This window comes from Trachemys scripta, chromosome 9 (assembly GCF_013100865.1).
Source record: "Trachemys scripta elegans isolate TJP31775 chromosome 9, CAS_Tse_1.0, whole genome shotgun sequence".
NCBI classification, from domain to species: domain Eukaryota; kingdom Metazoa; phylum Chordata; order Testudines; family Emydidae; genus Trachemys; species Trachemys scripta.
Genome location: NC_048306.1, coordinates 69,865,595 through 69,881,611, shown reverse-complemented (window position 1 = coordinate 69,881,611; position 16,017 = coordinate 69,865,595). Strand labels below are relative to the sequence as shown.

At 38.8% G+C, this 16,017-nt stretch overlaps 1 protein-coding gene across 7 annotated transcripts in view; it reads right to left on the bottom strand.

Moving 5' to 3' along the window:
• Window positions 1–16,017, bottom strand: part of MFF (mitochondrial fission factor) — a 37,962-nt gene that overhangs the window by 10,468 nt on the left and 11,477 nt on the right. For 3 of the 7 annotated variants that reach the window (XM_034780803.1, XM_034780802.1, XM_034780805.1), the window contains 3 exons: window positions 15,409–15,497; window positions 5,011–5,169; window positions 2,336–2,353 (listed from right to left, as the gene is read on the bottom strand). In XM_034780803.1, the coding sequence (XP_034636694.1) occupies window positions 2,336–2,353; window positions 5,011–5,169; window positions 15,409–15,497 (266 nt within the window). The remainder of the gene's footprint in view (window positions 1–2,335; window positions 2,354–5,010; window positions 5,170–15,408; window positions 15,498–16,017) is intronic. The other 4 variants (XM_034780804.1, XM_034780806.1, XM_034780807.1 and 1 more) reach the window with 2 other exon arrangements.

The window sequence follows — 16,017 nt, the reverse complement described above, 5'->3', positions numbered from 1 at the left end:
ATCGAGGAACGTGATCATTCCCCTTTATTCGACACTGGTGAGGCCTCATCTAGAATACTGTGTCCAGTTTTGGGCCCCACACTACAAGAAGGATGTGGAAAAACTGGAAAGAATCCAGCGGAGGGCAACAAAAATGATTAGGGGTCTGGAGCACATGATTTATGAGGAAAGGCTGAGGGAACTGGGATTGTTTAGTCTCCAGAAGAGAAGAATGAGGGGGGATTTGAAAGCAGCCTTGAACTACCTGAAGGGGGGTTCCAAAGAGGATGGAGCTCGGCTGTTCTCAGTGGTAGCAGATGACAGAACAAGGAGCAATGGTCTCAAGCTGCAGTGGGGGAGGTCCAGGTTGGATATTAGGAAACACTATTTCACTAGGAGGTTGGTGAAGCACTGGAATGCGTTACCTAGGAGGTGGAGGAGTTTCCTTCCTCGGAGGTTTTTAAGGCCTGGCTTGACAAAGCCCTGGCTGGGATGATTTAGTTGGGAATTGGTCCTGCTTTGAGCAGCGGTTGGACTAGATGACCTCTTGAGGTCCCTTCCAACCCTGATATTCTATGATTCTATGAATGAGAATGTAGTGATCATTAAAGGTTTTGGTTTGACACCCCTGGAAATCCACGTCCTCTCTTCATACACAAAAAAGTAGCAGTAGTGTCAGATTCCCTATGCTGACCCACCAATGCTGATTTACAGGCCAGAATGCCTTAAGTCTGATCTGGAAATCTTTGGGGGAGTGAGGTGAGGCAGAAATGATGCAAGGCCATAGGGGAACTGGAGGTGGGTTGGGTGAGAAGCTCGTGCTCTGATTAATTGCTTACAATACATCAGAGAGGAGCTGTGAATTGACAGACTACAGGCATCGGACTAAAGCTGCTCTCCCCTGGCTCCTTTCAGCACCACCAGGAGAGCCCTTAATGTGCTAATGCCTTGGCAGAGACATTAGGGGTATGTCTACACTGCAATGTCAGCCCAGGGCTAGTAGAACTTGAGTTAGCAGAACCTGGGTTTGTTAACCTAGGGCTTGAGCATCTACACTCATTTGTAATCCTGGGGTAAGAATTGTTGAATATTGGGTTCCAGCCTGTGGCTCCAGTATCTACACTTCATTATGCAGGCCCGAGTCCACCACCTGTATCCCAGACTTCCTAGCACCCTCCCAAAATGTGGCCACTCTAGCCTTTTGTTCATGGTGCAGTGTGATAAAACTTGACTGTCCACAGGACAAAGAAAGTAGGCCTGGTGGATACTTTTGTGAACTCCCCGAGCACGAGTCCAGTGGGGCTGCATCTGCACTGCAAAACAATAAGTTTTGAACCCTTGGTCTCAGCTTGACTTCGACCCTCCACTCTCATGAGGTGCTTGGTCCCTGGTCTGAGTCCTGGGTTAGTGTAATTTGTATGTAGATGGAATGGGGGTTAGGCTTGAGTCTGAGTTCGAACTCTGGGTTTACACTGCAGTGTAGACATACCCTAAGTTTTTACCACTTCCAGACCCTTATCTCCCTGCACAGCCATGGAACTACAACTCCCCACTCTAAATATACCACCCCCCAACCTCCATAAAACCTCTTCCTATCAATCTCAGGTTTCCCCAAACACTGCCAAATTCACAAAGCCCTTCTCAACTCGTCATGCCCCACAGAACCCCCTTTACTCTCCCCTCTATGATCTCATCTCAAATCCCGTATCTGAATGGTTCTGTCAGCTAATCTTAGCTTCGCTAAAAACAGTTATGCCAAATAAGGTGAGCAATTGTTTGTTTAATTCAAACATTTCAAAAGCGGCCTGTTCTGAGATGCTGAGTGAGCATGTTACATTTGTCATCTGTGGGGGACAGTGGTTATTTAGCTAGACTCTAAAGGATTCAAAAGAAGCGTGTGGAAAACAGAGTAGAACTTCAAAGAAGGAGCATTTTTAAAATGTCTCCTCTGAAAAATGTTAGTAAATATTTTACATTAAAAATTATATAGAACATTCCATTTCCCTCTGAAAAGTTATTGGTCCAAATGTAAAGTGAAAATTAAAATTATTAGAGTTGGAAAGAGTTATTTTAATTCTGATGCAAATGCAAATCTCAGCTCTAATTTAACTATGGAATTGCTACCAACATTTTAGGGGGTGTTATTATAAATGCGGGTCAACCTAAAAGGGACACTAGTTTTAGGTCCCAAGCTTAAGTTGTACCAAAAATAAAAAAAGGTTTCTCAAAACTTAATTTAAAAAATCTGGTTGCACTGAAAATTTAAACACTCCCCTGTAGCTTTGGAAACACAAAACAGACATTACCGCAGGGGAACCAGAAAGTGAAGACTTGTTATAAAGAAAATGAAACTGACCTATTTTCATTGTCCAAGCTGAATAAAATGCAAGAGTAAACAGACAGTATAAATAGTGAGAATTAAATTCTATTTTCAATTTAAATAGTCTAATAGGTTAGTAATACTGATAAAATTCTAAGAATAATTCCTTATCTACAATAGTATAAAACAACCATCAGCAATTTTACTAGACTGGGACATCAACTGGCAATATTTTGAAACAGAAAAGCAAGCCAAAACCAAACCAAAGAGTATTTCCAGTAAATAGAACAATCAAAACTTGTTCATTTAAAAAGATCTCTTTCAGTGACACCAAATTACAAAAGTATATAATTAATATTAAAATAAGAACAGATATGCCTTGAAATACATAGGGAACACTATGCTACATAGAGCAAAGAAAAACAGTTTGAAACATTTAAAATATATATCTATTTTGTAACCATGCATGTGGATTATCCAAATTTCACATTCCCTCTTTAGTCACAGAATAGTCTGGAAGATCTAAACATCTGAAAATATGTTTACTCAAGAAAGAAAGAAAAAAAAAAAAGACCATCCCTTTAGTCCATCAATAGTTTTATATTTGAACCCTGCCAAAATTGTAGATGGATAGTAATAGTTTGCAGTTTCCTTTAGGAATTTCCATAAAGAAATACATCAAAATCAAAATAAAATCCAGAAACAGTAAGGCTGTTCTCTGAAATTTTCAGGGAAGCTCATCAGATAATTATGAGACAGGCAAACAATATTTGAAGGTTCTATTTTTTCCATAAATCCAAGAGAATATGGGTGAAATCCTGCCCCATTGAAGTAAAAGGCAAACCTCTCCTTAATCTCAATGGGGACAGTATTTCACCATATATTTTTAATGAGTCTTCTACATGCTATAAATCTTTAATTTTTTTTTTTCATAAGCTTGGACAGTTAACTCTGCCTTCCTTGGGATGGGCAATTTTGCAAAACTAAAACATACTACAGTTATGTTTAACCTTTTATTGATATGGATATGAAAATGTTAAGTCATTACTATCCACCAAACTATTGGACAAGGATCAAAATCTTGGTAAACATTATGGGTGCGGTTTTAAAAAGACCCTAAGGGAGTCATTAGGTGCCCAACTCAGTGGAATTCAATAGGAACTGGGTATCTAATTAACTCTCTTAGGCCTCTTTGAAAATATGTCTTTGAGCATAAGACCAACAAGTCTGGAGTGCTTCACAATTACGTGACCTTGAGATAGATAGATAGTTCTGTGTGAACATGTTGACAACTCTATTAGCTATAGGAGGGGTCAGTTTGAACACTGACCACACACAATAAGATTGGCTTGACAGTCACGATACGATCCCTTACCAAAATGAATGGGAAAGAAACAGCTTAACTTAAGGTTTCAGAGTAGCAGCCGTGTTAGTCTGTATCCGCAAAAAGAACAGGAGTACTTGTGGCACCTTAGAGACTAACAAATTTGTTAGTCTCTAAGCTTAACTTAAGCCTTTTCTACACCAGGGAATATTATAGAAACATTTCATTGGGATGCTAAAATCGAGAGGGTGAGGGGGCAGAATCTTTAAGAATTCCCTGATGCAGACAATTCCAGTGCTAAAATGCTATTCCAAGAATTCCCCAGTAATTACTTCAAAGGCTTTTGGGTCAACTCCGCAGGAACTGGAAGCAAGTTATGTGTACCTCTCTAATGCAGCCCATTAAATTAACAGATGAGGTTTGATAAATTAACGTCACCATTATTAGTCTTTATAAGTGATGTTATATTATTGGATGCGTAAATCTTACAGTACTAACAAATGAAGGATAAAGGATCAATTCAGCGTACAATAAGTGGCACAAATGGGCTAATTCTGGCCAAATAACTACCCTTTATAAACCAGCTTATCCATAAAAGTGTAAAACATATTACAATAGTATACTTCGCAATAAGATGGTCACCAAAGAATGGCAGTACTGAACAAATAGTTCTCAGAATACCATCCAGAAAGTATTTCAATAGCAATGCAGTTAATACCTATCGCCTGAGCACAACATGTAGACAAAATGACAGTCATCGGTTACATAATTAACTTATCTACTATTTGGAATAACAACTGGCACAGGTTAAAGGTCTCCTAACATTTTTTCCAAAAATATTGTTTGGAAAAATATTGGATGTGAATTATCTTAGGTAAGTTTCCAACTTGCTCCTTCATATTAGTTCCACTGAATCATGACAACGTCAACCCAATCTTATTGATTTGTTCCAACAGTGAGCAACAGAAAAGTCAAGGATGTTATAAGAAGCCTGCAGACTTGTGATCCATCATCATTTGGATTGCCAAAAGCTACAGAAAACATCTAACAAATTAACAATTTGCAAACAGCACATAAACCAAGCCTTTCAATCACCTGATTAGCCTTTCCTATTTTGATTTTTACATGAAGGGAAACAGAAACCAAACACACACTCTTTAAATGCTATATTTGACTGAAGTAAGGTACTAGGTAATGGAGCCTTTTGAAATGTGAATTTTGGACAATAAAGTTATTTATAAACAATGAAAGCAAAAGAAAGCAAAGCAAAGTAATATCATCCCATATTAATTAGTAAACAGATACCACACTCCACTAAAAAGGATAAAACGGGGGGGAAAAAAAAAAAAGGCAGTAAGAGCTGGCAGAATCACTGATGGCCAATCACCTGCGATTTTCATCCAGCACATCCAAGACCTGCTGGTAAGCCCTACGAGTAGAAGACTGGATAAGCGACAAAATGCCACGAGCAGAGTAAATATTAGATCCATCTTCAGGTAACATATGAGGACGACAGACACGAGCCTGTTGTAGTGATGGTGTCACACTGTTTGTACAAGCATAGCAAATGAAGAGAAAAACACTGTTGTCAGATTTTAAATAAATAACTTCTTCAGCCAGCCCCAGTTCCAAAGTTTAAGTGGATTCCATTTGATCTTACCCTTTGCCCACCAATACCAGGTAAACACTGTCAAAAAACAAAAGAGTAGTAGATGGATTCACAATTACATTTGTTAATAATCTTAGGAACCAAATACAATTTACATTACACAAGGCTGTGATTTTGGTAGAGATATAGAGGGTGTTTTTTTTCAGAAGTCCTCAGTATTCACTGACATCAATGGGAGCAGAGTTAGGCCAACATCTGACATTTTTGAAAATCCCACCCATAATCTCTTTTGAAGTATTACTTCAAGATAATTATGTATTAATGCAACCATGACAACCTGGCATAAGTCCATCTCTTGAAGCAAAAAAAGTCTCTCACGTTTAACAATGAAAGAGTGAGATTATGATAGTATTTTGATTTGATTGTGTGATGGTTAAAGAACCAAGGTTTAACTGTAAGAAGTTAGAATAAAACTACAAAATTCATCTACCAAAGATGACGAAGTGTATGAACTGAAATTCTGACCATTCTATCAAAGAAAAGTGAACTGCGTTTAAAATGTAACCATTACAGGGGATTTTTTGTACATGATTTATTTTGCAAACATTTCTGCTGGACACTATTAAATTCTGATCAAACATCTTTGTGTTGTATATGTATTCCTCTTATTAATTTGCCATTAGCCACATAAGCCTTTACACCAGGATATTTATTTTTAGGAAAATAAAAACAAATTTTAATTAATAATGACATGCTTGTTTAGCCTGAATTCATTCTTGCTAAATTGATAATTTAGTACAGTAACTCCTCACTTAAAGTCATCCTGGTTAACGTTGTTTCATTGCTGATCAGTTAGGGAACATGCTCATTTTAAGTTGTGCAATGCTCCCTTCTAACGTTGTTTGGCAGCCGCCTGCTTTGTCTACTGCTTGCAGGAAGAGCGGCCTGTTGCAGTTAGCTGGTGGGGGCTTGGAACCAGGGTGGACCGGCAGCCCCATCAACTCCCCACACCCCTAAATTCCCTGTGCTGCAGCCGCCCAGCAGGCTATCAATCGACAGTTTAGCTGTCCCTCCCCACACTGCCATGTGCTGCTCTTGCCCTCTGCCTTGGAGCTGCTCCCGCCCTCTGCCTTGGAGCTGCTCCNTGTGCTGCTCTTGCCCTCTGCCTTGGAGCTGCTCCCGCCCTCTGCCTTGGAGCTGCTCCCAGAGACCCCTGCTTGCTGTGCAAGGGGGGACGGAAGGGGGGGGGCTAATGTCCAGGTGTCCCCCTGCCCCCTCCCCCCCGCTTACCCCTTCTCCATATAGAGCAGGGAGGGGACACGGCTGGAGAGAGACAGAGAGAGCTTGGGGCAGCAGCTGCTGTCTCAATTTCCTGATCCACGTAAAAAGACAATGCACTTAAGAGTGGGTCAGCTTACTTAAAGGGGCAGTGTGCATCTCTCTCTCCCACACACAAGGTGTGTGTCTGTCTCCCCTCCCTCGTGTTCGTGCTGCCTTGGGTGAGAGGCTACATTAACAGCAATGTGTTAACCCTTCAGGGCTCAGCTGAGTGCTAGTTCATCATTTAGCAGCAAGGCATTCCCTGGGAAATATCCCTCTCTCTTCCACCCTCTAACTTCACCACCTCAACCACGCTTCACAATCATCATAGCTGTGAACAGTATTCAATTGTTCGTTTAAAACATATACTGTGTGTAGGCCTATATAATATATAGTTTTTTTGTCTGGTGAAAAAAAACGTCCCTGAAACCTAACCCCCCCTATTTACATTAATTTGTATGGGGAAATTGGATTTGCTTAACATCGTTTCGCTTAAAGTCACATTTTTCAGGAACATAACTACAACATTAAACGAGGAGTTACTGTAATTATATTTGAAAGAGTCTGATTCACTGTACTCTTTAGAATTCTGGGATGGTTTGTAATTCAAGACGATTGCTCGTGACCAACACTGGATGTTCCTTTGATCTTTGTCTATCATTCCTGCTTTACTGCTACAATATTCTGAGTTTAAGTTCCAATCTTCCTGAGCTTTTGCCTGTGTTCTCAAGAAACTGTTATTTAAGTAAAGCTTTAACGGTGGAAATGAGTATACTTGAATCCCTCCTTTGCTGGATCAGAGATTTTCATTGTCTAGTTATTCTTGGATTGTGGAAGGTGTGTTCAGCTGATGCTGAGATTAAAACAATGGGTGGTACAAAAAACAACTGTACTGAAAAGGAGGGTCAGCATCACACTGGCCATCAGTCCATTCACAGCAGTGGCACAGCCAGCTTGAGGATCAACAGGAATGCAAAAGTTAGATTTCTGACTTCCAATCCAAAGATGAAGACATAAGGAGAGATGAGATGAGTAATAACTTTTACTGCATAGTATCTCGACAGATGCAATAAGCTTAGTTCGCAACTGAAGTTTTGTCCTGAAATCATGAATTACCTTGGTCCTTGACTGACAATGGCCAACATGGTGTTTATTGGGAGATATTTTCACAAGACATTAGAGATGTAGCACTTAGGCAAGAATTTACAGAAATAGAAACAAAGACTATAGCAAACATTTATTTTGCCATTTTATGGTTTTGGCTGTGTTCTTACTTGAAAAAAAAAAATCACCTGCACGTTCCTTTTTTCCATATTTAGGATTAATTTTGCACTGTGATTACATATTATAAATATCCAGGGTGGATAAAAATCAATGATTTTTAAAAAAAAAAAATCAAATAAAACAGATTTTTTTTTAATTTAAATCAGGTTTTTTTGATAAAATGCTTTTTGAAGAAAAAAACCTATCTAAAGATTGTTTTAATTAAGATACATTATAGCTCAAAGATATCTCATCATGGAATAGGGATTATAAAGTCTAATTTTATAGTATGAGACAATATATTCATGTAATGTTTAAGAAAAGTTTTGTAAACGAGTTCCAATAGTTCATGGATTAGGGACCCAATCTTATGGAGTTCCAGGGGCTTCTGTATAGATTATTTAGGTTAATCTTTCTATCTACCCAGTGGGACTCAGTGCTCAGTCTAGAACACACCATCAGAGATGCTTAGTTTTGCCGTTCTCAAACTGTGGATTTGTGTCTCCAGAGATAACATGCTTGTTAACAGCAAAAATGTTTTTAAAATAAATAAATAGAGAGGTGAGAAATAACAGACTTCAACCCTATTGTCCCTCTGCAAATTTCTGTACACAGTCAATCCCTTATCAATCTCTAGAAGTGCAAATTTTCAAAAAGTTAAATGAATAGAAGATTGTTGGAGGCAGAACAGATCTGGGAAGGAGAAGTCGTCTTGAGATAAATGTGAGAAGGGCGGGACATGCAGTAGAAACAAAAATGAAACTGTTTGAGCAGCATATTCCAGAAGTCTTAAGATCTTTCTGAGTGTAGCCTTCATTGATTTGAGATCTACCATACCATTCTCTCACTAGCAAGGAAAACCTATAATGGCACCAGGCCATAAAAGACACCCAATTTGGGAATAAGAACCATTCAAGAAATATATGCTTGCTGCTGATGTTTTAAAGAAAGTCACACCAGTGAACTGGTGGAAGTCACTTAAGCACTTGGATTCAGACACTGTTGTAGTGATAATCTCACTTTTAACAGAAGTAGCTGCTTCTGCCGGTGTAGAAAGAATATTTTCTTCCGTTGGACTAATTCATTCCAAATTGAGAAATCATTTGGGACCTGAAAAAGCAAGAAAGCTTGTTTTTCTTTTCCAGATTATGAACAAACAGGAAAATGAAGGGGAAGATGATTGAGTTAGCTGCAGAAGCTATTGGTATTCACCCAAGAGATCTGAAGGAACTCAAATGTGAAATTTCAGAACTACTAACTGTAGTCTGTAACCTATCATTTAAATCAGCTTCTGTACTAGATGATTGGAGGATAGCTAATGTGATGCCAATTTTTAAAAAGGGCTCCAGAGGTGATCCCAGCAATTGCAGGTCTGTAAACCTGACTTCAGTACTGGGCAAACTGGTTGAAACTATAATAAAGAACAATATTGTCAGACATATAGATGAACATAATTTGTTGAGGAAGAGTCAACATGGTTTTAGTAAAGGGAAATTATGCTTCACCAATCTACTAGAATTCTTTGAGGGGGTCAACAAGCACGTGGACCAAGGGGATCCAGTGGATATAGTGTTCTTAGATTTTCAGAAAGCCTTTGACAAGGTCCCTTACCAAAGGCTCTTAAGCAAAGTACACAGACATGGGATAAGAGGGAAGGACCTCTCATGGACTGGTAACTGGTTAAAAGATAGGGAAAAAAGGGTAGGTATAAATGGTCAGTTTTCAGAATGGAGAGAGGTGAATTGTGGTGTCCCCCAGGGGTCTGTTCTGGGACCACTCCTATTCAACATATTCATAAATTATCTGGAAAAAGGGGTAAACAGTGATGTGGCAAAATTTGCAGATGATACACAATTACTAAAGATAGTTAAGACCCAGGCAGACTGCAAAGAGCTACAAAAGGATCTCTGAAAACTGGGTGACTGGGCAACAAAATGGCAGATTATATTTAATGTTAATAAATGCAAAGTAATGCACATTGGAAAGCATAATCCCAACTCTACATATAAAATGAGGGGGTCTAAATTAGCTGTTACCACTCAAGAAAGAGATCTTGGAGTCATTGTGGATAGTTCTCTGAAAACATCCACCCAATGTGCAGCAGCAGTCAAAAAAGCAAACAGAATGCTGGGAATAATTAAGAAAGGGATAGATAATAGGACAGAAAATATCATGTTGCCTCTATATAAATCCATGGTATGCCCACATCTTGAAAAAAGATATACTGGAACTGGAAAAGGTTCAGAAAAGGGCAACAAAAATGATTAATCTTTATGAGGAAAGATTAATAAGACTGGGACTTTTCAGCTTGGAAAAGAGATGGCTAAGGGGAGATATGATTGAGGTCTATAAAATCATGACTGGTGTAGAGAAAGTAGATAAGGAAGTGTTGTTTACTACTTCTCATAACACAAGAACTAGGGATCACCAAATGAAATTAATAGGCAGCAGGTTTAAAACAAATAAAAGGAAGCATTTCTTCACACAACACACAGTCAACTTATGGAACTTCTAGCCAGAGGATGTTGTGAAGGCCAGGGTTCAAAAAAGAACTAGATAAATTCATGGAGGATAGATCCATCAATGGCTATTAGCCAGGATGGGTAGGAATGGTGTCCCTAGCCTCTGTTTGCCAGAATCTGGGAATGAGCGACAGGGGAAGGATCACTTGATTATCTGTTCATTCCCTCTGGGGCACCTGGCAGTGGCCACTGTCGGAAGACAGGATACTGGGCTAGATGGACCTTTGGTCTGACCCAGTAGGGCAATTCTTATGTTCTTATGATAACAAATATAGAGGTTGGACAAACTACAGAATGCTCCCCTCTTCACACTCCCTCTCCCCCACCTCCTGCCCCGGTCTATAAATACTAAATACCACAGTAATGTTAGCTATATACAAAAGGTTTTGTAAAGATTTCGAGGGAACCACTGAATAGAAACATATATTGTACTTCTAGTAGACATTTTGCATTAACAGCTGTACTGAATAAATTGAAGGTCTCACAACAAGAACTAGCTGCTTGAATTTGTATACCATCAAATTATTCTGAATTGTCTCTGAGAACGTCAATTGGCTTTACAAAGTGGGTAAATATTATCACTCAATTTAATGGAGGAAAACTGAGGACCAGAGAGATTAAGTGACTTCCACAATATCACAGAGCAAGCTAAAGTCCGAGCTGAGAATATAATCCAGAGCTACATGACTCTTAGTCCTTGATCTAATCGCTAGTCCACTGTACTACATCCAGTTCAGCGAGCCCCAAACTGGCTACAAGAAAGGATTGTTTTATAGGCTGCTTGCAAGGACAGTCTCAGAGATTATTCAAATCGTAAGATTTATTTGCTTTTGGATAGGAACCAAACTACACAGGCAGAAAGACACAATTCTTATTAAGAAACTTTTCTCCACAAAGGCAATTTGTTAACTTATATATCCCTCTAAACTAGATAATCAGTGTAAGAGAAACCCTTCTGTTTTGGTTCTGACCAAGCTTGGAGATTATTACGCAGACACAGCTTGAAGTTTCAGGAGCAGAAAATGAATTGTATGTGAAAACAGAAGTAGTTAAGGAAAACTGAATTGAGTTAATTCCCCTTCTGTTAATTCCCCTTCCCTCGGGATTCAAGGGCATACAGCTATAGTTGATTCATTTGTTAAGTCTCTGAAGGTACTTCTACACAGCAATTGAACGCTTGTGGCTAGCCTGGGTCAGCTGACTTGGGCTCGCATTGCTCAGGCTACAAGGCTAAAAATTGCTGTGTAGACATTCGGGCACGGGCTGGAGCTTAGACTTTGGGACTCTGTGCTGTGGGTCTTTTATTCCAGTGTAGATGTACCCTAAAGTATTCTATACACAAAGTCAAGCAGATAGTATGGAGAAGTGGTATATGGAGTAAACATTTCATGTACAGCTCTCCCAAGGGAATTACATACAAGGTGCTCCTACATTTCAGTGTCTCACACTTGTCATTAGTTACTCTAACTATTGTACTATCTACAAAAGCTTTTTCTGCCTTTCTTTTGTCTTTTCTATTTTTGTAATTAAACATTCTTGGGATTTAATATTATTTTGCTGCAGAGATTTCACAAAAGACATTTTCAGGAAGCATTTTAGCAGGTTTGTAACTATAGACTGCTTAAACATGTAAATGAAGGATGTGCATTTGGGATGAAACTGAACCAACTGGGAAATTATTGAAATAATAAACTAGTAGAGCTCAGCAACACTGTAAAATATTTAAGGTTTATGGTTGAACAATGTTTGCAGGAAGGCCAGTTAGACAACTGTGGAAGACGTAGAGGTGTCTTACTTATTATTCAGACTTGGATCTGCCTCATGCTTCTAAAGGAGCAAATTTCCAGTAAATAGATTTAGATAATCAGGGTGATTAAATAGCTTTAACACAGATTAATTAAGATGTATTAAGAGTTAAAGCATGTTCCATTTCTAAAATGTAAACTCCATCACCTCCTTCCCCCACAAGTTGCCAGAAGAACAGCATTTCTCAAACTATGAGGTTAATCTCCCTGAGGAGGAACCAGCCTCTTCCAGGGAAAACGAGAGAGTCTAGAAAAAATTAAATACTCTCCTCTGCCACATATTCTTGCTGGACCACTTGTTTTAGAATAAAAAGTCATCAATCCTTGGATTCAGTGTCAGCTGGTAATAACCAACATAAAGCTCTGTTTCCACAGCTAAGCAGAAATGGCCAAGGAATGTCCATACGTTGAACATATTCTTCTGTTTTTTGCTTTGCAACTACACCTCTACCCCATATAACGCTATCTTCGGGAACCAAAAAATCTTACCGCATTATAGTTGAAGCCACATTATATTGAACTTGCTTCGATCTGCTGGAGCATGCAGCCCCACCCACCCGGAGCACTGCTTTACCGCGTTATATCCAAATTCGTGTTATATCGGGGTAGAGGTGTATGTTCTGAGTGGAAATTCTCCCCTCTTAACTTCTGCCTCTGCTTAAATTAAGAGAGTTTCCACTAATGTAAGCCCAAACATTTCTTTACCCCAGTACCTTACAGGAAGAATGAGGTGTAAAGTTTGAGAAATCCTGCAACAGAATTACAGGTAGAAGTCAGGCTCTCAGCATACTAAGAACTATTTCAAGTATTATGCATTGAATTACAGACATTCTAATTATAAGATTAGTAGTGCAAAGAGCTACATAATTAAAAATACTCTTGACTTTCATGTACTGTAATTAACAGTTAAGCTTATGTGTAGTGCTTAGTCGAGAAGGGTGACTGGAATCGTGACATCTTATTTCTTGGGACAGTATCTGATCTGTGCCACCTTAAATAATAATTGTGATTCTCTTAAATAAGCATCATATTAAATAAATGGAAGGTAATTTAGAGAACCATCATTACTGCTCAACAGTTAGTTATTGTACCAACACGTGTCTAGTCATTACCACGTCAACTGGTCCTTACAAACATTTGAGAATCTAAGTATTACTGTCACTGTTCAACTCCCATCCAACTACAAATTCTCATGACAGCCACTGCATGCAATAGGGTAACAAGGAGATAAATGACAACTCCACTCCGACCCCCCACACATACAAAATCAGGAGCAGTGCCAACTCCTTCCCTCAAATCTGGGCTGGCTCTTCGAAGAATGTTTTTATTTCTGTCACTCTCACAGCACACATACTGGAATGTCACACAACCCATCAGCCCATCTTTATTCCAAAATACTATAGCTGTTAAGAGTCAGGTATTTAATGTACTTTAAAGACAAAATCTCTCTACATTTTTATCACTGTAGGGTTTGAGTGTACAATGACTCTGCAAAGTCATTTGTTTATGTGATATTTTGGAGGAAAAGATAAAAGCCCAAGCTGCAGTTTGCAAAGGAACCTAAAAGTTAGGCACTCAACTCCCATTGACTTTCAGTGGGATATGGGTGCTTAATTCCTCTTAAATTCCTTTGAAAAATCTCAGCCATAATCTGTACAGTGTTATAGCTATTTGAGGTACAACATGCTCCCAGAAAGCTTTAAAAAGCAGAATAAAAAAATCTTTAACTCTCCCCTTCCCCGTTTTAAAAATAGTTCCTAGAAGTGCATGAGAATCATCTTATGCCCTAGTTATGTAGGAATTATACCATGTTAGCAGGACTAGTTTAAGCATGGTATAAACAGTTTGTCTGGCCAGAGTGGATAGGGAATAAGATTTAAAAATACAGTGTTCCAGGCTATGCTTCTGTCACTATGTTCTAGTCTAGAGAATATTTTTAAATGGTTTTGCTCCATCTGCACTAGTTATGCAAATTGTATTTACAATGGATTCTGAACATTAACTCTTGCTTATCTTGTCCTCTTGGTCTAACTTTACATGCTGGTTTGACTGACAGCCAAGTATCATTGTGCATTGTCCACTTTGGTGTCTCAATAAAGGCTCCATCTAACCTGGAGATTAAACATCCTAAAAGGCAAAATGTTTTGACAGGACTGTCTTTTTAATTAAAGGGTTTAATGTAACTTGAATTTAAGCTGCTTAGTGTGGGCTTTTCTCCTGTTTGTGGAGGAAAGTGAATCAGACCCATCCAATGGCAAGAATAAAAGCCTAAAATTACTCAAATAAGCTTCTGTCAATAATTCACTATACCATGGAAACTGTGATCCTTACAGCTGAATAGAATGGAGAACTAGCACATATTTCATATAATATATAGGCTTATTATCCAAGTCACAATTGTTTAGATCCAGCAAACACATTCCTAATTCCAATTAGAACACAGGGGTGGCAATTTCAGACAGTAGCAGAAGGAATACAAGGCACAATGATTAAAAAAACAGCCAGCCTCTTGTGTTTTTATACCATGGTGAAAAAACTTAACTGAAGTACACTCAACATTTAACTATTTAAATGTTCTATTAAATTTCATCAAAAGGGGATGAGATGTATATGATTACAACATTTCCACATCCACCCACACCCAATAAAAAGGGGTGTCTGCCACTCGCCCGCTTCTCAACGTGAAGATATATTGATAGATTTCAAATACATTATATTTTTATGACGTTAGAGAAAATTACTTATGTAATTATGAGGGTGCACCAATTTCTTTGCTCTTATTCAATGGATCACACAAAAAGGTGGGGACATCTTTGACACACAATGTAAAACTCAATTTCTTGGAAGAATATCCTGAAACTTGGGAGAAAGTATTGCACACAGAATCATGATCGGATACCTCTTTCAAGTTACAGGCAGACAACTAGAAGTCACATGGAAAAGCAGCTGAGCTAAAGTTGTGATCTGCAGCTCATGGCAAAAAACAGCAAAACCACAACTGAAAAAAGATCCTAAACTCCAAACAGAACAGGAAGATTGTATCGTAAATGAAGTCAGCCAACTGCACAAAAAACAGGGTTAAAGAGTTGATTATTCAGGAAACATATTGCAGTTCTATAATGTTCAAACTTGTGTTACTTACCTGGGATTCAGTGTTTGAAATGAGTATACCAAACATCAATGGGAAAAGCAAACAGGAGGAAAGAGAGAGAACAAAATACTAATCAAGTTGCCCTTAAGTCACTGCATCCCAGATCTCTACTCACATGGAATCGTTTCTGACCAATTGACCATTTTGGCGAACAGCGTTTTCACTCATGGAACGTTCTCTTTTCAATCTTCCCACTGAACGAACCTGCAAAAACAAAAAGAAGTGGAAGAGGGAGACAAAGAGAGGAAGAGAGAGTGTTTTTCAGGAGTTTTCCTCAAGCACTGTGCTAAAGGCTGTTCACCGAATCTGCTCTCAGAACATATTCATAGCTCTCATTGAGATCAAAGTGAGTACAGAAGTGCACCGGATGGCAGAATCTGGCCCTGTTTACAGTATATAGAATTGAGTTTCTAATACAGTTTATCCCAAATGACTTGGTGCTGTCCAAGACACTTGAATAAATGGAATTTTAGATAGACAAAGTGGGTGAGGTAATATCTTTTACTGGACGAACTTCTGGTGGGGAGAGAGACAAGCTTTCAAGTAAGTTTCCCAGACCTGAAAAAGAGTTCTCCGTAATCTCGAAAGCTTGTCTCTCTCCCCACCAGAAGTTCGTCCAGTAAAAGATATTACCTCACCCACTTTGTCTATCTAAAATTCCATTTATTCAAGTGTCTTGGACAGCACCAAGTCATTTGGGATAAACTGTATTAGAAACTCAATT